Here is a 23,526-nt window from a genome sequence, read left to right as displayed (position 1 = left end):
AGTGCAATAGGAGATGCAGTGGAGAGGAACATGAAGAGTGCGAGAAGTAGCTTCACCAATAACTCACAATGGAAGTTTGAACTGAATCTCACCCCGCCAGAAAGGAAAGCTTCCATAACAGGAACGGATGGTGCATGTCCGGGGAATTGTTATGGTTATTACCTTTTAAGCTCTTCAGCTTGCTAGGCAGCTCCAGTGCAGCTCGCATCCTGTACGGTGGACGGAGACAGAACTGCAGCAACAACATGACCAAACCAGACAGTTCCTTGCTTGACAGATCTTTCTCCCGAAAGGGATATTGTTGTGCGACTTCTTCTTTTTTTTGTTGTGATGAGACCAGTTGCAGCTGCTTTCAGTTACAGTGAACAGCTACTGATGCTTTCTGCCCATGAAGTAGTACTTAATCAAGAAAGTGTATTTATTGTCATGTGAAATAAATTTATTTGATAAGAAAACGCTTGCTCGTTGGTGCATTTTGTATTGATTTGTTTTTATTGCTAACATAAAGCAACAATTAATATTTGTTTTAGTGGAAGTAAAAAGTCAATTCAATTTTTAAACAAAAACAGAAGAAATACTTCTTTTATTTGCTTCAATTTTCTCTCAATAACTTTCAATTTAAGAATACGAATATAAATATGTACATTGGTACTCACTTTTCCTGCTCCTACTAGAGGCGGGTTTAGTGATACAAGACATCTTTTAAGATATCCTATGAATATTCCTTTAAAGAAATCTCTTACTCCCTATTAAAACAACCAACAAATCGGTACCAGGGTACCAGGGAACAGGGTCGTACTAACAAGGTTAATTGGGAGCGCATGTTTGTTTTTTTTTTTTATGCGGAACCTTTTAGAAATAGCTTCCCATCTTAGAAAAGCTCACATGTTTATCGTTCCGATGCCTAAACCCCGTTTCCTTTAAATAAAACCCGTCCAACAATGCTAAACTGATTAGGAGCTTTAATGCCCAACATGTCCAAGCAGTGTCCAGTATGAAATAGAGAAATGAAACTAATGCCACTTACCTTTGCCCGGCTGATCGACTTGTTTTTGATGAAGGTTCCAATAGATTACCTAACCGCTGACGTTTGTTTTCTGGTGCTGAGATAAAAGATTTCCCGATCACTCATCCACCCAGTCCCCGGAGCCCAAGATGGCTTTCGGTGCGGACACATGGTAACAGGATTTAGTTCCACCTGACCCCCATCTATCCGGTAAGGTCAATGTTCAGGATCTCCTCCTGATGAGCCGGTAACGGTAACCCCAAAAGGGAACAATTTCTTTTGCCGGAGAAGAAAAATCATCTACGAAAGAAAGGCAATAATAGACCTCGGCAGTAGACATACGAGGTTTATACTGGTCGGAATCTGACGCAAAACCTTTCTACCGCGTCGCGTTCCTGCTGCGACTACAACCGGGTTCGAAGTTACGGTAAATATTTCTTGACTTTTGATTATCTCTAATCGGCTTACCGGAATACCTAAGCACTTTTTGCCGGCACGTAGATCGCCCAGGGATGATGCCATTGCCAGCAGGAATGGTGAAAAGAAATAGTTAGAGCAATACCGACGAACGGCATGCATCGTTCGAAGGATGCATTCTGACCTACAACTAGTGATGGCAGGGTTTTGAAATTGAATGCCTTTACTAACAACCCATTCCGTATAGTAGTTACGGCTTAGTGAAAGCTTATAGCATCGTTCTCGTACTTCTGCTTAACATGATCTTGTACTTACTGCTCTGACACGCTTGAAACGAAATGTTCTATTCAGTACGTTTAGAAAAGTCTCAAGAAAAGTGCTTCCAATGTGCAAAATGCATTGACGCAGTAATCACCTTGTTACTGTATTAGGGACCACAAAAGCCAAACAAAATCAATGTTTAAGGCTCAATTTCCTTTAATTGATACCAAAGCGGTTCCAATTTAGTATGGAAATAGTATGTCCCTCTTCTTTCCCTCCACACTCATAAAAGCTTAAATCTCGTAACCACCTACCCGATGGAATGTCTAGTGATATGTCGCAAAGAAACACAACCACTGATGAATTCAATTTACCATTTACCATTTCCGCTTTGTGTCGTTACGCACAGTGTTTATTTACCATGGTGATGAAAAAGCTTAAGAATGCGTAAGTGATGGCAGGGGGTGAGGAGTGGGAGGGTTGTTTCACTTTTCCGCCTCAACCCTCGCAACTCGTAGTGATTTTCGGTCGAGAGTAATATGTTAAATTTATTGACATAATGTTCACTAGGCGTGTGCCGGAGTTGTTCGTTTGCGCCTTGTTGTTTTCTTCGCTTCGAACGCACCCGGAGGAAGATTTCTCTTTCCATTTTGTGTGTGTGCTTTTCCCCCCTATATCCCCCCGGTTGTCTCCCAAACAAGAGCATAAATTGAAATACAATTCTTCGGTTCGGCTTTCAGAGGAAAAAAACCATAAACACACGTGAGAAGAAGAGGTATCGGCAGTTCTAAACATTTACCAAAAATCGTCTCACATGAAGGTGGTACAGACAGACAAACATTCACTGGAGGTTGAAAAAAATCCCGTATATCCTGCAACTCGACAAGTACGAACGAACGTGGAAAGCATTCACCGGAAATGGCTCCCACACACTTACACAAACCCCGAACGGGGTAAGAGAATGATTTTGAATCCTTTCGCTTCCTTCTTTTGCGCCGAACGGAGCAACCGAAAAGAAGCTTTCCACATGGTGTTTGGCGTTTCCTTCGTTACACCGTATCGGTACGTACATCCAAGCAGCACGACTGCGGAAGGAAACTTTTTATTTTCTTCCTTGCTTACTTTCCTGCAACCCGGCAAGAGTTCGAGGTTCAGTTCCTGCCATTCACCTTCCAGAAGCGTGTGTTGCTACACATCCATTTATTATTCATTCATTTCCTAGTCCTCCGTTGCTCTTACGGCATTTCCTCGCCATCTGCTTCTTCCCTCAATCCGCGTCCGTTCGATAGCGTCCTTCAACGCAGACAGCATCTGACGGCAATGGCCCCAAACCAAAAAAAAAACACGATACCCAAAAGCTGCTTTTATCTTTTGCCTCACTGCGGACTCCTTTCGAAAGTAAAGCTTTTGCCCGGCGACGAGCCGTGACAGCCAATTCCGGATTTCTTGCAACTCAAGATTGGTGTATACGGGGCTGCAGAAAAGGATGTCAGTTCGAAAAATGACTTCAGAAAATATCCTCCTCTCCTCTTCCCAATCCCTCCCGTCTTCCAACCCGAACGAGGTAGGGAGATAGTGGACGAAGGGATGCAGCCGAAGATGTCCGCTGGAAGACGGAAGTGAACATAACTACAATCTTGTAAATGGTAATACGAACGAGATGTAACATGATTTTGAACCTCAGCATTTTGAATGTTTTCTGATGGGAAGCGGACGGCCAGGGCGAGCCGTGTCTGAGTCGAGTTTTGTTTCGATCCGTCCGTATTTTTACGCGCGTATGTGTTTTTTCCCTCTACATACATAAAAGCTTCCTTCCGTGGCGCTCTCTATGGTAACGTAAGCAGTAATGTTTTGGCTTGAGCTAAGATATTTGTACAAAACCCCCGCTCCTGCCGGGAACCCAGCCAACGTGCGAGTGATTTGAATCTAGTTCGTATGGAATCGATTTTTCCTGTGGAAAATCTTTACCATTTGAGGTTTTTTTCGCTACTTCGTTACGGATCCTTGATGTGTCTTGTATCTGGCTGCACACGATATGAAGAGGCATTTCACAGGCAGTGTGTGTGTGTGTTTTTTTGTTCTTCTTCGTTGGCTAAGAATTTCCTTCTCCTGCTGCCTGGCTGTGTGGAACGAGTGTGGGGAAAGATTTATTTCACCACTCTGCCGAACGAGTCAAAGATAATCGAAACTGCCAATCGTAATTGAAATCTTCAGCTTCTTGAACTCATTCTCGGTCTAGGCGTCGGCTTCTTTCGTTTTTTTTTTCTTCTCTCTCCTATTTACTTCCCCACTTTCGAAATAGCATAGCAAGTTTATTAATCTGAAGAAAAAGTAATTTTACTAACAGAAAAGCGGTCGGAAAAGTGGTTGCAAGTGGTTTTGCGCTAAGAAGTTACCACCAACAGCTGCGGTTGCACTTCAGGCTGATGCAACGAAACGCTATTCAAATGACGGATTAACACTCCGTTCAACTGTTTATTTCGATGTTGAAATGTGCCGGCGATACACTTTTGTATCGGAGTGCACTCTCCCCTTTTCCCCTTACCCCCCTAACACCCGTAAACATTTGTAAATGAAAATTGAAAATAAAACAATCATTCGTAATTAATTACAAGACCCAAAACAGCTCTCGCTTCGTGGCACGCTGTTGTTCATACTATCCGCTGAGCATAATAACAACTATTGCGCATACCTTCGTCACCTTACTCACTCAACGCCCTACCCCCTCTCCCCCTCTTAATCCCCATCGCTCCCACTATTCCCGGCTCTGAGCAAATGGGTAAAGTGATGAGACAAGGGGCTCGAAAAATTTGCCACCTAAATCCAATTAAAACTTTCCATACTTTGTTTCGCATTACACGGTGGAAAATGGTTAAAAGGAAAACTGGCAGGGGGGTGGCAGGGATGGAAAACGGGTCAGCAGGGTTCCGCTGCACCCGAACTGTCACGCTCCTTTCGTTGGTGGCGAAGTTGTCCTTCGTGATAGATGTTTTCCTACCATTTTCCACTGGCCGATTCCGACGCGCACCCGTAAAGCATGCGATATAAATAATCGGATGAAAAATAGTGGTAAATACAAGTGGGAAAGTTTTTTTCCACCATTTACCTCCCTCCTTCCCGCGTTCTTCCCCACCCCCCGTTGAAGGGAAAAAGTTTGTGTGTTGGCAATTTTACTGTTTTGAGCGATCCCTGGGCAGATGCACGGGGGTTTTCCGATGCTGGCTAATGCTGGCCCGACCGTTACTTTATCTTCATTTCATTTGTGTTTTTGTGTGTGCGTTTTTTTGTTGTTGTTATTGCTTATTTCACTTTTATTCCAAACTTACCATACTGCGCTGTTGAAATGTTTCCAAGCATTGAGTGTGTCGCACGTCGAACCGTTTTGTAGGCGAAACAAAAGTGTGCGAAAAGTTGTGTGTTACCCAGCATTGCGGGATTGCATTGTTTTATTGAATGCATTTAAATGGAAGCCTGTAAATGGAATAAACGGATGTCAACAGCATGCTTTCTTGAAGGATTATGAAATGCCGTTTAATTAAATAACAAGAGGGAAAGTAAACGACTACAAAACAATTTGATTGTTTTATTTGTGTTTCGTTTTTAAAGTTATAGGACTGAACTTTAAAGCACATTGTAATTGTAAATGTTATCGAAGGAAAATGGTAATATTTACTGTGAAATCAAGCTTACACAATTTAATTAAATTTCTTTAAATAATAATAAAAAATGTTAAATACGCTCATTTTTAAGGTAATCAAAAACAAAAAATATTCACGTTCATGAGTATAAATTTACACTAAACACTATATTCAATGACCATAGTTGATAGTTTAAAGGTGCTATTAGTGTCACTTTCAAACTTCATGTTTTATTTCTGATCGTCTTTGCCCTATTTGTAATGTCAAATATGCGAGTAAAATGCAAAGCAAACAATTCTAAATGGTAGTAGACAAGAGTAAACCCATATTTTTACACGAAATTCGGGGGAAAGAACAACAAACTCGCAAAAAAATTCTTAAGAAGATTGAAATATTTTAAAGTCCAAAGATTAACAATCTTTGGACAATTGAAAATACTGCATTTGCCCACAGTTTTGGGTCACTAATAGATACCCTAAAATGTCGCCACGTGAATTAATTTTGTAAACCGCTAGACTGTAGTAAGTTAAAATCTTATAAATAAACTAGCTTACCCGGCAAACCTAGCTTTGCCCTTAAACATGCCTTTTGTAATTAATGCAAACATTTTGAGTGTTCAATCTTGATTCGTGTGGTATTATTAGAGCGGTGATTAGAGAATATCGTTGATTAACTGAAAATTTTTAAATTATTGCCACTCTTAATCCAAATGATATTCCCAATCAAAGCAATTTTTCTTATTTTTTGTGGCTCTGGGACTTTCCTTGACGATTGGGATTTAATATCAGATCCTTCCGTGTAAGGCGCGGATTCCACATATACCACAGAGCCGAAAATCACTGAACAACATTTTTTAATTACACTTTACACTTTAAACACACTTGCTTTTTACTTACTTATCACTCACTTTATGCTTTAATGAATAAAATTGCAAAAAATAAATCGTCATGTGTACCTACTTTGATTGATTTATTCGTTAGAACTTTTTTGTTTCAGTAGTGTTCAACATTATTCGTGTTGAAAAAAATGGCTATGCCTACTTGATAACTCCCGTAGGAAAAACAGAAAAGAACTCATAATATTGGCCAGAGGCCACTTAGCGAAACGAAAAATAGCGGTAAACCTATTCTCATACCTAACGAACGTTTAGCGAAAATTTCAAACAAATCGGTTCAGCCGTTTAAGTGGAGTTTGCACACTAACACCGCGACACGAGAATTTTATATATATAGATGTTAACGAAGGGTCTATAGTTATCAACCAGAAAATATATAAAAACTTTATTATGGCTTACAAGACTTCTTCAAAACAAATATCCCGGAATTTAATTTTGGAAACTAGACCTAATTAAACACACATCTTACAAAACAACAACTAATAATAATCCTAAAAATATGATAAACTTCTTGTTTCTAACCATTTTATAAATATTTATTGCGAAACGATCGACGTCAAAAATAATTAAACATTTATCGATCAATTTCCAGTGTATAGCGTCCATTTGAATATTTGGCACCCCAACAAGTCCAAACAGCAAAACATCATTTCCTATCATGAAACAGAAGTTAACTTCCCTCCAAAAATAGACTAAAATCTCCGTTCCAACAATCGATTATCTGGCCCTCGGTTACCCCCAATTTGCTACTGTCGGTACCTAAACACCCCTTTCGACTGTTACTGTCGTACCAATCGAAAGGTCCAATCACAGTCACCGATCCTGGTGGCTCATCTGTGACTGTTGCCCTGCCGGTAGCCGTTCCCGGACACATCCTGGCGTAATGTGAATATCCTGTTTCAATATCCCCTTTTTCTCGATGCGGATACTGTCATGTGCAATCCGTCCCCATACCTGCCAGCAACTTCCTCCACCTTCCCCCTCTTAGCAGAACCACAAAGGGTCAGTTAGGTCAGTGCCGAACAGTGGTACATGAGAATGATTCGGATTTCCGGGCAAAAGAGGATGGCGTCGGGATCAAGATAGCTTTCCAATTTCATACCTTTCGCTGCAGCACGAGTGTAGAACTGACTGCCAGTCAGGCTGTTTCTCTGTATGCATGCTATAACTACATGCCGGACATTCGGGATACGGGACACATTCACACACCTCACAGGTAGTACGGTGGTTAGGTTTGATTAATGCTACTGTGATGGGGATGACCGGTTTTGGGAGTACCTGGAATTCGTGATGAGATTTTTAAAGTCCTTGTGTGGGCTCTAGTCATGGGATGAACTAGTGGCGTAGTTAATTATAAAAGTATCCTTGAGAGACGAGAGTGAAATGTCAAATTTTAATCTTCACGTTTGAATTTTTTTTTTAAATTAAATTTCACTTTCTTTATTAAACCATAACAAATTTGACTACAACTGGCTGGATAAGGGGAAGTACATTTTGCTAACTAACTAAAAAGGAGTCCCTTAGCCCTGGGTGGCCCGAAGTCGTGCAATTTCCGAATCAAGGAAGGCAGCATCAAAGTCCGGATCGTTCGGTGGGTTTGCACGGATGTCCTCCAGCTGCTTGATGACGTGGTCCGGTGCTGGTGGCTCTACCGGCAGATGAGCACCCTGCGGCTGGAACCCATACTCATCGGCCACGTAGGCAAGCGCAATGTTCGTACCGTCCGGTGCCGGGTAGGAAAAGTCCCCGGACGTACGGATACCGTCCGAGCTGCTGGCCTGCGCCCGTATACCGTTGCTCGTTTCAAACACATAGTTGTACGATCCATCCTCATTGATGATCTGATCTTGCTGGATCACCGTCGCATCACCGTCCGGTCCACCGGACGCTGCACGGACCGTTTTTTTCGGTGGTGCAGCTGCAACAAGACACAACACAGCACCAGCAAGGACAATCTAGCGAATCACACCGAGAGCGAAAGAAAGTATGTAAAGTGATGATCAGAAGAAAGCTCTCCAACAAATTCCCTCCGGGTGGGAACTTTTTTCGATGAGTTGGCAAAAAAATGGATGATGGAAGTTTTGATTGCATCATGATTCTTGTTCTTACCAGTTTGGAATACATCTTGCGGGAGCTAGAACCAAAAAAAAAACGATTCTCAACGGGTTACTATTTCCGCCCAGGGAAGGAAGATTTGTTCCAAAATGTTTGCTCCACTGCAGAACGTTTGAACTGTAAACTTGCAAACAGCTGACTGATGATAACCAATCCTCTCGAGGACTCTTTTATAGCTCATGTGAGCATTTCGTTTTTGGCCAAGTTTCGACAAATACACACAGCGAAAAAAGTGCAATCGTATGCATGTTTTTTTTTACATCTTCTCAAGTCTAAATATGCATGTGTGTTCTCTTTTCTCACGAACCGCGCATAGATACAAGTAGAAATGTTTGATCTTTCGCGTATGGTCTTTGATATCAGATTCGCGCTTTTAGATGTTCCAAAAATGCGGGCGTAGAGATATTTTGCTTTCTGCCACACAGTTTGGTAACGAAGCAAAAAAAAAAATATCAGCATTCGCTCGAATTTTACAGTTTCATGCAAATTGAGTAACCGGCTCCATAAAGTTCGAACACGATGCGCGTCCTTGAAACGTTGCGCTCGATAGGTGGGTCGGTGTGATTTATCAAACATATTATGTCGCCACCCCACCCCGATAGCTTCATCGGTTCAACGAACCATTTATGTGGATGTTCGCCGATGCGGGAACATCGCCGGTCATCTTCCATGATACCTTGGTTTCGCGTTTGGAGAGCATGATTTTTTTTTTATTCCTCTCTATCTCTCGTTTGCTGCCGACTTTAGTTTGAATGATATTAATGGACATCGTTAGAAAGGTCAGTTCTGTGTATCATCTACACTGGGTAAGATTGCGTAGAACTAGACACGGCCACGGGTCTTCACCTTCAAGCGAAATGTGGTATTGGTAACCGCAACGTCGAAAAACGCCTATTAAGCAGTAACTGTGCCGGTGCTATATTCCTGGACAGACACCGAGACAACACGCAAAGCCATAATTACATCGTGAATCGTTTGCAACATCATCCCGACATCGAGCTGCCAGACCAGTTGACTGACATCTATAAGGCATTTGGCCTACCGGATGGCACGTGGAGAACGGTGGATCTGAATCTTAATAGGCCGGATACAGATTTATGTCAGCGCCTAACCGTAAATGAACATTTACAGCGCGTCCGTTTGAAGTGATTGGTACCAAGTGGGAGTTGGGTGCAGTATTGGTACTGGTAGCCAAATTTGGATCTGACTATTTGTCCAACGACCTTCTCATCGATATACTGACTGAGGATTGAAAATTTAGACGAGAGTCAGCATAATTGTTCCTCACGTGTTAGCTACAGGTTGATGAGGAGATATTGCATAATTTGTAATTTTTGGGACTTTTTAGTTAAATTGTTATTCATTCTTAATAAATGTAGTGTAGAAGATTTTAATTATTAAAATTACTTTAAGGAATGAATTGTTTAAATAATTCCAGGAGGGACCTATCCCAGGTTTTCTTTAAATTCGACAACCAATTTCAAGCAAATATCCAATCACAATTAATCGATCAAATTACACCATGACAAATACACACATGACCGTATAAAACCCTAATTGACGGAAAACGTTGTGAATGCAAAGTGGTGAATGGGGTTTGTTGGAAATAGATTCGGAGTTACAGGAATTAATTTACAGGACTTATAGGAAATCTTTCATGAAATGTTTCACGGACGAACTGAAAGGGAATTAGTTAATTGGACTATTCATCTAGGGCAGTAAGTGAACTTTAGGATTAGCAAATGAACTATGTAATAATGAACTTGACAGACGAATACACAGTCACAAACAGAACGGCGCGCGACGATTACGGCTTTCTCGGCTTGGTGGAAAAAACTCCGAAAATTTACAGCCAGCACTCCGTGAGAATTTCTCACATTTTTGGTCCTTCGAACCGGATTGTGAATTCAAAGAGTTTTTTTTTCGTTCAAAGCTCTGCAACAAGAGCTCGGTCGGTTTAACGCTCTGCAACAAGGGCAAGGTGTACAATTCTTCGTCGCGTCGTTTCACGCCATCGCGTTTCGCTCCGCATCAAGGGCAACGGCCAACGATTTCAGCGCCATCGTTATTTGAATTTTCGCGCCAAACTTAAACGTTTTCTTTCGTGTGTAATTTCGTCCTGTGAGTGTTTTCAAACCGTGCAAAATCATGGACAAGAAGATAAAAGCCGCTCAACTAAAAAAGAGGATCGCGGTGGAAAATATAAGTGCTCTCGAACGGTTCCAAGTGCAATTTTCTGGGGATGACGCCAAGCAAATTCCGGAGGCGTTAGAGGACTTGGAACGGCATAAGGAAGGGTTCTTCGCCGCGGTATCGAAATTGGAAGAGCTCGATGACAGTAATGAAGCGATTGAAGCTTGCATCATGGACAGGATCAACATCGAGGAGCGGTGTAGGAAGCTAAAATCCTTCCTACGGGACAACCTTCGACGGGAAGAGGGTACGCTAAACGACAGATCGGGTTTGGCTTCTTCAACGCTTGCGTTTGGTCGGCCAAACGCACCACATCTACGTCTTCCGAAGATCGAATTGCCATCATTCGATGGCGACCAAACGAAATGGCTGTCGTTTCGTGACCGATTCATCGCGATGATCGACGCTTCACCGGAGCTTCCTTCGATTGCGAAGCTGGAATATTTGCTGTCAGCATTGAAAGGGGAAGCGGGGCTTCCTTTCGAACACACGCCGTTGACAGCGGACAACTACTCGGTGACGTGGGCAGCTCTTCTAAAAAGGTACGATAATCCACGTACACTAATCCGTGAGTATTATCGGAAGCTACATTCCTTTCCGCCCGTACGCGCGGACTGTGTGGATGAGTTAGTGCATTTGGTGGATGAATTCATTCGTCATGTGAATGGGTTACTAAAGCTCAACGAGCCCATCGATCATTGGGATACACCGTTGACAAATTTACTGGTTATGAAGCTAGATCACGCTACTGTTTTAGCATGGGAAAAGCATTCGGTCCATGCCAAGAAGGACAAATACAAGGAGCTCATCGATTTTGTACAAGATCGAATACAAATATTGAAGGCGACTCGGAGTACTACTTGTGAGGATGACACTAGTACCACTAAGGTGGCTGGTACGCAGCGTTATCCAAGTTCGCGGAAGACAATCGTTCACTCAGCCGTAGCACAACCAGTGTCAAGTAGGATGATTGTATCACCACCACCGAAGTGTCCCTTGGAGTGTACGGAGAACCATTTCTTACGAAACTGTCCGGTGTTTGGCAGTAAGGACGTGCAGCAACGTCGGGAAGTGGTTACATCGAAACACTTATGTTGGAATTGTCTCGGAGATTCCCATCAAGTGAAATCCTGCAAGTCGGAGCATGCTTGTCGCACGTGTCATCAGCGACACCATACACTCTTGCATGTTCCTACCACTACAACGATCACGATGGCAGCTCACGACGATCGCAGTTCGGTGATCCTGGAAACGGCTGTCCTATTCATCGTGGGTGACGACGGAAAGAAACATGAGGCAAGGGCGCTCCTTGATTCAGGCTCCATGTCGAATTTTATTTCCGAATCACTTTCTCGGAAGCTTACGGCTACTCGAAACAAAATCAACGTGGCAGTCACGGGCATCGGAAAAACGGCACAATCGGCGAGAGGGTCGATCGTCGCAACTGTGGCATCGAGGAATCAATCGTATTCTAATCATCTGGAGTTCCTCGTTCTGGAGTCACTATTTGCGCATACTCCAATTACACCCATCGATACTTCATCGTGGAGTATGCCCGATCTGCAGCTGGCAGATCCTTCATTTAATGTTCCGGGCAACATAGACATCGTAATCGGCGGAGACACGTTCTGGGAGATTCATTCAGGACGAAAACGATCTATGGGCACGGGCAAACCTTGGCTCGTGGAAACATCATTCGGCTGGAGCGTGACAGGGAATGCATCAAACGGTACACCTCTTCAACCATGTCATCGTTCGGGCTACGGAAGTCCACCTACGGAAGAGAAAACAAATCAGAAGGGTTCCACTGTTTATAATAAAGTTCCTGGAAGGTATGTTGCACATTTACCTCACTACCATAATTTTGGCATCGTTTTAGGGGCATCAAAGTCAAGGTCAGACCGATGTATTTCTCGGGCCGAACGTCATTCCAAACGCTGGAAGTATAGCCCTCGTGACAATTCGGTAAACTATCATGCAAACGTGTCACATCGTTGGAAACCAAACTATCATTCGGATCATAAACGCTGGTTTCATTCACCAACCTGGGTTTGCGAAGAACAGAAAACAACAAGATCGAAATCTACAAGGGGAATATTGGAATGATCAATATCTACATACCATCACACGTTTATCGGCGTATCATTTCATCGCGAAGCAACGGGCTTCATCAGGCATCATATTCGGGGTAAAGAGATTTACACACTCTTTACACTACTCAATCGGAATGAGTTTCATCATGTGGTGCTACTACACATCATCTGCGGACGGTTCGGGAATATGTGTGACGGTGGCCGGGTTCACTACACACATATTATTCACATACATTCATCTCGGCATCCAATTATGCCTTTTTCGGTCGGAACAACAGCATCGCGTTCGTATATAACATGCGCACATTCGTAGCGATGTTCAGCGTAGTATAGGAGGCAATAGTTAAATTTGCGAACAGTGTCAGTACACTTCATTACGGTAGAAAGTTCTCCCATAGGTTTGTACGGGAACTTTAGGGAAGCTGTCGATCAGCTCAATCAAATAGCTAGCTCGCATAGTTATCTATAAAGGAAGAAAGTAGTTAGTATCAGGATGGAACGTACTTACTTACCTTAGTGGCAAAGGAAATCTCAGAGATACACTCAAGCGTGGTTGGTTGGTTGAGATAACGGTACTCAGCAGCAACGTGATATCAACATTTGGAAGGCTAGCAATCATTCGCACCTTAAGTATGCACACACGCATTTTTCGCATACGGGATAATGCAAACAAAACTGACAGTTTAGGCTAGTTCATCGATTACGGCAACAATCGATCAAATTACAATGCAGATCAATCGTACAATTTCCGGTACACATTACGAATTACATTTAGTTAGCTTATTAGGTTTCATGAATTAAAAGAAGTTCCTTCTTTGGTGGCCGGGAATGTTGGAAATAGATTCGGAGTTACAGGAATTAATTTACAGGACTTATAGGAAATCTTTCATGAAATGTTTCACGGACGAACTGAAAGGGAATTAGTTAATTGGACTATTCATCTAGGGCAGTAAGTGAACTTTAGGATTAGCAAATGAACTATGTAATAATGAACTTGACAGACGAATACACAGTCACAAACAGAACGGCGCGCGACGATTACGGCTTTCTCGGCTTGGTGGAAAAAACTCCGAAAATTTACAGCCAGCACTCCGTGAGAATTTCTCACAGGGTTGTTGAGAGAAACAGTGAACATTACGGTGGCTCGCAATGATTTTTGATGCTTCTACAAGTCGAACGACATGACCGAGACCTAACCGAGCACTAAAATCCGGTGTCCAAATCGTTGTATGCCGTTTTGGTGGACACCGGTCATGTTTGGTACCGGGCTAAAGAATCATGTCCGTTCAGCGGTTTTGTCACTGTTTGTCGGTCACCGATGGCAAAGGTCGGATCCTAAAACGCGATAATGAAGCGTCCCGAAGTGGCTTGACTAATGAATGAAACGAATGTATGTATGTGGAACTGGGATGTAGGGCACGGGAGCTACGAGGATAAAAGATTAAAAGCTTCCACACGTACACAGACACAAAAGGGCACCAATCAACTCACAAGAGTGGTCGCGAGGATCAGTGTTAGCCTGTACGCCGAGATTTCTGCGGTTGACAGTGTAACACGCCCGTCCGCCATCATTTGAACCGTCGGTGGAACCGTTGCGGCGTGTTACAGACCGGATCAACCATCAACCACTGGCAATGGCATACTGCGTACTAGCTCTGTACAATGCTTCGTTTTACACAGGGCCTCCCACACATACACACACACACACATAAAAGCACCAAAATCGCAAACGATTCGCAGCCTGTCCGTCTTCTGTTCGGAGCATAAATTAATCACATTTATCTCATCGTTTTCATTTTCATCACGATTGTCGTGTTCGCCCAGGGGCCGTTTGGACACCGCCGTGTTTGTCCGGTAAATGGAAAAGCTATTTTCGCGATAACACGAACGTATCCGTGCCCTTCCCTCTCCCTGTTCCCACTTTTCCAAAGCATCAATGCGGGGGATCGTAGTCCTTCCGCGTAGTCAGTGGAAGTTCATGTTTGTTTTTTTTTTTTGTTCATTCTCTCCCTTTCTCTCTCTTTCTCTCTCTCTCTCTCTCTATCTTGTTCTCCCTCTGTAAAGAACTGTCCTCATCTGTTCGAGATGAGATTTTAGCTACTGGATTTTATCCGGTCGTGTTACGTCCCCTTCCCATTGCTAGAAAGAAAAAAAATCCACGAGTTTTAGATTGGGTTTGATGATGTTTGTCCCTTCATGCCCCTTCATGCTCTGTTAAAGTGGATAAGATGATAGGCAGGGCAAAGGATGGGAAACAGATTTTCAGTTCGTTTGCTCGAGGCTTTTTTTTTGTTGTTGTTGTTCGGGTTTCCTTTTCTTGCCATTTTTCCTATACCTCCCCAGGATCGTGACTGATGGACGCAAACAAACCGACCGCAAACAATGCCGGAGACTAAATTTCTTATCACATTTCATTCACTGTGTGCGGCCGGTACACTCTGTCAAGCTGGGCCCGCTGTTGCCAACGCCAATCATTGGGTGCACCAAAAAAAAAAAAATTGGAGTCCGTCCCCGATGATGGAGGCGCATGGTTGGCGTATCGCGCCGGAAGGAACGTATAAAAATGCTAACTGTTCTGCGTTTTCCGCTGAAGGTACCGAAGGGCAATGATTTGGGCGGGCTAGTTGATGGTTGTGACGTGACGGTACAGCCAAACGCGGTGGCCGTGCTCCGTTGACAGTTCACTTTGATCCGGTTGGTGGATAAAAAAAACCCCTCTCACCCCCGGGGGTAGCGATGGCCTACGGGGGTACACGAAATTCCTATCATTATCATTCAATTTTAAAGTTTGTTTGTGTATGGCTCTAAATCGAGATAGCGCAGCTGGTTGGTTTGCTGGTTGAGCGAATCGAAAGCTGTAATTGAATGTTTGCTACGTAAGGAAGTGGAGGAAAATATTCGCAAGAGTGAGAGACACGTTCAAGAAGAAGCATTATCGGATGGAAATTACACGTTTACAGTGGACGGTAGAATGTTCTCAAGTATCCCGGATTTCGAAACAACGAAAACCCATAATCCACTTCAAAATACGAGATGGTATTGCAATCTAATCACTCAACCTCCGTACTACCGTACAGCACTCAATCGAAGTGAAATTGAAGATTGTCCTGGACTGGATTTCCACAGAACTTTAGGCACGAAGAAAGCCAAATCTGTTGGTTGCTCACATTTCAATTAGCGGTCCAGTGGCTGCCATCTTTGCTTTACTTGCGATAAATCTTCGTAACCGTCCGATGCTAGGCCGTTTGGAAGTTAAATTTAAAAATCGCTTGAAAATAAGTATTTACCTAACGATAACAGACATAGCCGTGATGCAGTTTTACTGAAAAACTCTCCTCAATTACGATTGTTATCAGTTCAAACTAATTGGAAAGCATTTCTTTTGAAGCAAAACATTGTAATCGGAAGTCCTGGAAATGGTTCCATGGTCTCTCAATTAATAGGAGCTTGCTGTTCATGTGCTTTCTATTGGAAGTAAGGACTTATTTTTAAAACATCATCTTCCTCCGGCTAGATTAAAATTTCACGATAAAGCTTCGCACATTTTCCGGGGTTCAAAGAAAAGACTCCTCCCTATCATGGTAGAACAAAAACCCAACATCCTGCCTCTTAATGTTGTCGCTTCAAAGATCATCGCTGGTCGGGCTGCAAGATCGTTTAGAATAATCAGATTAATGTCAATTTAAGGATTGTTTGTAATTTTGCACAATAATCACATTATTGCGCTCAAGAACCATGGCCAGGCAGGTTCCTGAACGAGATTTCAGGGATTCCCTTTTTGGGTTCAAACCCTACCTTCCGCACCTTATAGCCGTTGGATCAGTAAAAGGAACGGCCATTTCTGAATTTCTATTGTTGTCGGAATGTGGAGCTACAAGTCCGGATGTACGTGTGGGGCAACACCCGTCTCACCATTTACGATGAAACAAACTAAAAGCGACCGAAAGTTGGTCGTTGTGGTTTAAAATTAAATAATAGATAGCATATAAAAAGCTTCCAAACCTCGAACGGGGAAGTAAAACAAAATAATTGTCCTTTCTGGTGAATCTCTGGTTGGGCGATAGGCACAGTCCCTAGCGTTTCCGTACAAGAGCAGAATTACCACCAGGGTAAAATCTTACCGAAACTTTCGTTTGTGTTTGATTTGTTCCCTTTCATGTTCTTGTTGGGTGTTTATTTTTTTGGGTTTTGTTTTTTGTAGGTATACCAAGAAAATGGTGAGTGAAATAACGAGCTAATGTGAAAAAAGGGATTTCCGGCGAGCGTTTAACCACAAACATCCAATTCTATGTAAGGTTTGTTAAACCAAACACTTATCTCGGTCAATGTCATTTTCATTTTTGGAGTTTAAAGAATACAATAAAGGTTCTAATAAGATAAACTAGAACGGGATGCAAATGAAAAAAAAAATGGAATCTTTCTCGAGAAAAAACAACGCTTTTCTTATTTAATACGGATATTTCTCATGTCTTATTATGTCAATTAGTATTTTTTTTACTATGTCAATTACTAATTGTGAATTAATATTTTTTTCGTTTTTGGATTGTTAACCTTTAAAATTCCCCAAAAAAAATGTAATGACATTTCTTGTGAATCAAAAATCAAATGAAAATTCGCATTTGTTTAAAAACATCTCGTCAACGTCGACGCCTGTTACGAATGGTGTTTAAATGACACTAGCCACTGTCACGAACTGTCAACTGCACCGATCAGTTCCTTCAACACGCTTCTCCCAGCACACCACGGCCACTAGGTTCACCATCATCGAAGCATATTAATTAATTTTCCGTACTCTGTTGCGTCTGGCTGACAAAAGGACAAATGGTGCCGCACAGCAGCACAGCCAGACAAACACAACACAGCGGTTCGGAACCACGTGGTTCATGGCCACCGGTTTTGAAGCACTCCACCAGCAGGAGTAGTATGGATACGCTTTTATAGCGTATCATCTCCATTCAAGCCGATCGTTTGCTGTTTATTTGCCTCAACTCTATCCCAATGGTTGCACTTTAATATTTAATGAAAAATTGTTTCACAGCTTCCAACACGGCGTCGACGTTCGCCGGGATGGGGAAACATCGGGGATGGGTTTACGGTTCAAGAAGTTGAAATTCATGAGATGTAGTACCGCCACTGTTTGTACGTGGAATCGTGAAAAGCTATCCCTTTCGGTTCGCAGTGAACTCGCAGCCCGTTGTACCGGTCTGGTACAATCTGGAACTCATCCTTTCCAGTGCAGACAATCGTGCCATTGGTTTCGAAAAACGTTTCCACCCGCCTTTTCCTTCTTTGTTTTTTTTTTATTGTACCGCTACTGCTATGTCTTTGCCCCAAACCACACATCGGGCGTTCCGTAAGGGTGATCCGGCAGCAACTGAGCCAACGGTAGCGACAAGCTGTCTCGTCGAATACGAGCCCACAGTTTCAATGGCGAAGTGGAATGCATAAGGAAAAACGGTACGCTAGTTCTTCGTCCTTTTTTCATCCCTCTTTCTGTCCTCTGCTCTTGCTCCCCATCCTTTTCCACTCCCTTACTCAACCAACCAAAAGCAGCACCAAATGGCATGAAATAGTTCCTGACGTTCGTTCGTGGAACTTCGCCCATTCGCCATCCCAAAAACCCCGCTACCCGTGGAGCGTGCACTCAGCACAGGCAGCTACGAGATGATGCATCCGGCTAACAGGCCGCGACGTGTTGGCCAGTGTCTCGTTTGCTTGTGCATGCGAAACCGGGTAACCGGTGGTGCGCGTAAAATATTATCCCTACCGGAACAATGTCGGGTGCATCAGCTTACAGCCTATGTCGTCTTATGGATGCTGCACAATTTATAAACGGAAAAATGGCTCCCCGAACACGAATCTTGGCAGTCGTCTCGGTTGCTTCACAAAACCTCAACCATTCTTGGCCCACTGTGGCCATGGCGGGAGGCGAGAAAATGTCTTGAAAGACCATTTCTGTTCCACCAGCAAGAACTGGCAGCAGAAGAAGAAAAAGTAGACGAAGGTTGTAAAATTGTGAACCGGAAATTGTGGTCTTAGTTCGCAGTCGCCCCGTAACCCCTTTTTTTTGGTGGCTTACTTCAGGGGGGTTTCAAGAGCCGGGTGACATTCTCTAACAGGAGTGAGGTTCTATAAACAGTTTCATAAAATTTTATCAATAGCACCAAATCTATTTCCTGACTGTCAGCGGCAGAGCGAATAATTCTCCAATTCTCTCCCCATCGCCCAACTGACTTCCATTTACCCGTTTGCTTTCCCTGGTTTTTGGAAAGGATATTTCAGTCAATTCAAGACGTGTTCACCGCTGTTTCGTGTACCTATTCCATATAACTGGTTCAATGGTTGATGCCTGGGTTTCATACGACAGATTCACACGCCAGCGAAAAAGGTGGACACACGGTGAGTTCGAATGTTTTTCGCGTACGTAAGATTTCGTCTTGGGATGTCTTTTTTCTTATTTTTGCTTTTGATTTGTTGATGTTTGTGCAGAAAATATCCTGACGGTAACATTTTTCAATTGAACTGCATTTTTATGGTTGGTTAAATTTCTACCGCTGTGAACTGATGCCGTCATTCGTTTGATTTCTTCACATCATGGAAAGAAGGATTAATTTTCCATAATTGTGAAATTATTTAAGAAAATAAAATTTTTATAAAATTGCAACATATGAAACATAGAAATTAGAAAATTTCTTACCTTCAGGAGTGTGTGAAGAAAAGTGTGAAGAAAAATGTATAAGTAAATTTAAGAAATGGACAATGAATATAAAAGTACAAAACAAATACAAAATAAAAATACAAGATAAGAAAACAAACAAATTTAATGGAGAGAGAAAAAACATAACAAGAAAAGTGATCAAATGAGCTGAACTATAAACCATTTTAATAAAAAAAACTCAACAAATCTTATTTTCTAATAAAACGGCTGCCAAAAACTTTCTTCTCACTTAAGTTGTTCACCAAAAACCCAGCTAAAGAATATCTTCGATTAAGGTACTCTGCTTGATGCAAGTTCCGGGTTCAATGTGCTTCCTTTCTGAAACATCGCTGATTGGCAGACAGCTCCTGCTCCGACATATCCCTACCGGAACCCCACGCAAGCACAAGAGAGTTCGCAAGTCGTATCCGCAGATATTGCACGTACGGACAGGTCCCACCCAAAAGGAACCTGTGCAGCATACGCTTACCCGAATAGGAAAGTAGGAGAGAAGAAAAAAAAACCCAGCAACAAATCCGCCCAACTTTCATAATTGAAGCAAACGGCAGCAGGCAGCACCGGAAATGAAAATCGTGAGATGCCACTCTTATTGGCCGGCACACTGAAGCGAAAGCGAAGAAGCAGAAAGAAAAACGGCTGCTTCGAAGTAGGAACTCCTGATACAGGATGATGATGGTGATGATGTTGTTCCTGCTGCTGGTCGGTTGCGTCGGTTAAGCATCCCCCCGGACTCCACACACACACACACACCCTCCCACAGAGCAGTCGATTTTTCACCCGTTTCGCTTACTCCATGTGATCGATTGATTAGAGGAAAACACTTTTCGGCATCAATGCTCCGAAAATGTGCGCAGCACAAAAACCGAGGAATAACCTTTCAAAGGTTGCGGTTATGCTACGTGGTCAGTTCCGGAGCTGTGTGTGTGCGGAATGTTGAAAAAGCAAGGCGAACAACGCGAATGTTACCGACGCAGCGAGTGCAATTGATGAACTTTCTAACTTTCCTCAAAAATGCGGTTATTGCTGGGTGATGAAGTACACGGTTCCGGGAAATGGTTGTGGACAAGCGCACAACCTCGCAATGAAATGTGTTTCTGTTCATTTATTTACCTTCATGTTATTCTATTGTCGATGTTATTTCGTACGGTGGTGCAAAAGTTTGCGGACGTCAGGGAATTTGTGTTCTGCTGGACGTTTCATTCACCATTAGAAATCAACGCTATTTCATGGTGAAGTGCAAAAGCGCCTGCCATTGCAAGTTGATGCCTTTGCTTTGATGCGAATTGGATGGAGATGAAAATTAATAAGCAAAATTCATTTATCGACCATTCAACGCTTATTATTCGTACTTCGTATGGTGTTGAAATGGCAGGAATATATTCCATCATGTGTAAAATGTTTGCAATTTGTAACCTTGGTAGATAAACTATTGAACCTGTTAGTGACGTGTGTTTGAATGGGTTTGAAAGGCAGACCAATTTTGCTGTTTCCGGTATTTTTATCTCTATATTTTCTCTCTATAGTCCCACCAATGCATTTATCTAGTACACTTCAACTACTTTTTACTGTCAACGGATTTTTTGATGGTGTCATTGGTATACTGAATAGTAAATCCAATTTCTGTTTTGTAGTATGCGAGTACATGTTACAAAAAACTGTGTCCTTATTAGAAATGGGAATAATAACCCGTCAAGGTGAGTTAACTCTGAGTGAGTGACTCACATGAATGAGTTAATTATATGGCTGACTTATTGAATAGTTATTCTTAAACATGAAATTGTTGACCGGGGGTAGATGGGAAGGTGATTATCCTATCTAAATTCTATAAATGAGTCAGTCAAAGGTCGCATAAAAAGAATCATGACTTTTTTGACGGTCAAATGACACTTTGTAAAGTCAAATCACTCATTTATGAGTGAATTTTAAAGTTTTTTTTAATTATTCGTTATTGAAATATATTTGAGTGAGTTATGCTGCAGGAATTATAAGAACTCTTTGTAGAGATTTTAATTAACTCACTCATAAGACAGATTTAATTCACTCAATCATTCTCACTTAGTTTGCACATTACTAGTCCTGATGGAACGAAGTTGTGAATAAAATGTCATGAAAGACCTCGTTTATCTTTTTAAGTAGAGAACTATTCTAACTTCGTTTTTTTTTAAAGCTGACCTAAAATTTATGGCTACTTCTGACAAGCATTAAAAAATTTACCAAAAGCTTTCTCTATTAATGGAGAGCATGGTTACATAGTTTGTTCCCGCACGAATACAGCAAATACATTAATCCACTGACACGTGAATATTTAAATATTGTAACACAAAATTTCCACCATCACCATCAATAGCCTTTCAACTGCGCCTGTCCCGAGTTGAACATTTGCAGACAAATCGCCACATTGAATACGCAAATAACGCTGCATTCATTAACAAATATTCCCGTCCCCATCAAATCCCAAAAGCCCACAGCGTACCATAGTCCCCAGTATGTAATCGTAACTAATTATCAACCCCATTCGATGTCCCCCGCAAACACAAACGCACACGCGATTTTCCCAAACAAAACACCCGTTTAGTTCAAAGAATGAACGATGCGTTACATACGCCACACATCGGAAAGGGTTTCGAGTTACTCTGTTGATTTTGGGTGGTGCCCACTCTTTCCATTTGCGTGGTAAATACGATGCTCTACCTGTACCTTTGCGGATCCTTATTTGCCGGTTCATCAATCAGAGCTACCAATTCCCGGGGGGGCGGGAAAGGGAAGGCGGTTTTTGGTAGAATGCCGGCCGTAACCGTAATATTCAATTTGCAAATCAAACGCCAAATTTTACAATCCAAATCGATCAGCAAACAAACCGGACGATAAAATGTGTGTACGTCCAAGTAAGGGTACCACCAAAAAAACGACACACATTTATCTTTTTCGCCCGCCACCCGGCTGTGGACGAATGGGTTGGAAAGGTGGGATGGACAAGTGTATCGAACCACACGATATTCTAGTCACAACAAAACCACTACCACCAACCCCTATTCCTGTCCCACCTCATCCAGAAAGGGTCACAGTGAAACCCGAACCTGGGGCGGACTACCGTGTAGCAGATCCTTGCCATGTCTCTATCGGGTGCCGACGCATGTTGTCACATGAAGCGTGACAAAAGTGAGCATAAATTTCAAAACTCCCTTTCCTATCGCTACCGACCGTTCGCTAGTGTGTCCCGCATGTTCCGACCGAATGCCTGTGATGGATGGAGCTAAAGGATTTTAGCTTCCCTTTTTCCGGAACTGTAAAGAACCATCTCCCTCCGGGGGTTTGGTTTGGTTCTTGATTTTTTTTTAGTTTTTTGGTTGCAATCGTTCATCAGATTCTGTGTTCCTTCTGTATGGAGAATTTATCGGACAGAGAAAGTCACGGTAGATCAGTTTTTTTGCCGATAGCACAAAGATTCAGACCACCGACAATGTGTGGTCGATGAAAAAGTGTACCATAAGGGATAAATGGTTGTGCTTTTTTTTCTTTTTTATTGATTGCCAATTTTACATTCGGTTTAGCAGAAGGGAAATCACAACACATTCCAGTAGTATGTTGTAAAAGGACGAAGCAGAAATTGACCGCGAATTAATTCGCATGCGTTTTGTAAGGATTTATTCGGCTGTAGAAAGTACGATTAATTACGATCTCATCAGTCAATGGAAATTGTGTTCTGCCGGGATTCGCACAGTCAGTGCGAACCATTATCAGGAAATAAATCCTTCGATAGTTATTTTTGTGTGTAGCGTGGACAAGCGTACAAAGAAAAAAATCAAACCATTCCATACTTCCAAAAATTACTCTACCAATGAAACAAACTGTGCTGCGTGTGCAGGCTACTCCGCACGACGATGAAATGTGCCGTAAAAAAACAATTTCGCAGCAATTTCATCGGAGCAATGATTAATTGTGGTACAGCTCACTGGACCACACGGACGTCAGACATTCCGTTCGGGTATCACCCAGGCGGGTGGGGGTGGAGAAGAAAAGCCGGAAAAGTACGAACGCCTCCGGAATCTGCTTAGTGTGGCAAGCGTGCGGAAGCAGGATCACATCACCATCGGGTAAAAACCCACCCACAGGCATGACATCGACACGCAGTTCTCTTGGTTTTTTGAACACCATCCTTCAAGCATCCTACGGTGTCCATGGCTGTGGAA

At 42.5% G+C, this 23,526-nt stretch overlaps 2 protein-coding genes across 6 annotated transcripts in view; one reads left to right on the top strand and one right to left on the bottom strand.

The window, feature by feature from the left end:
* LOC125768600 (Krueppel-like factor luna) overlaps positions 1 to 23,526 on the top strand; it is a 271,043-nt gene that overhangs the window by 201,800 nt on the left and 45,717 nt on the right. The gene's annotated exons all lie outside the window — the stretch shown is intronic.
* LOC125768611 (cuticle protein AMP2-like) lies at positions 6,584 to 9,921 on the bottom strand. The gene is made up of 2 exons (XM_049436540.1): positions 8,327 to 9,921; positions 6,584 to 8,172 (listed from the first exon to the last, which is right to left on the bottom strand). Exons 1-2 carry the CDS (start codon positions 8,339 to 8,341, stop codon positions 7,738 to 7,740), a joined length of 450 nt encoding a protein of 149 aa, XP_049292497.1. The 5' UTR covers positions 8,342 to 9,921; the 3' UTR covers positions 6,584 to 7,737.

Source organism: Anopheles funestus, chromosome 3RL, assembly GCF_943734845.2.
Source record: "Anopheles funestus chromosome 3RL, idAnoFuneDA-416_04, whole genome shotgun sequence".
Classification (NCBI taxonomy): Eukaryota; Metazoa; Arthropoda; class Insecta; order Diptera; family Culicidae; genus Anopheles; species Anopheles funestus.
The sequence above is the reverse complement of the archived record's forward strand: the minus strand, read 5'-3'. Positions and strand labels throughout refer to the sequence as shown.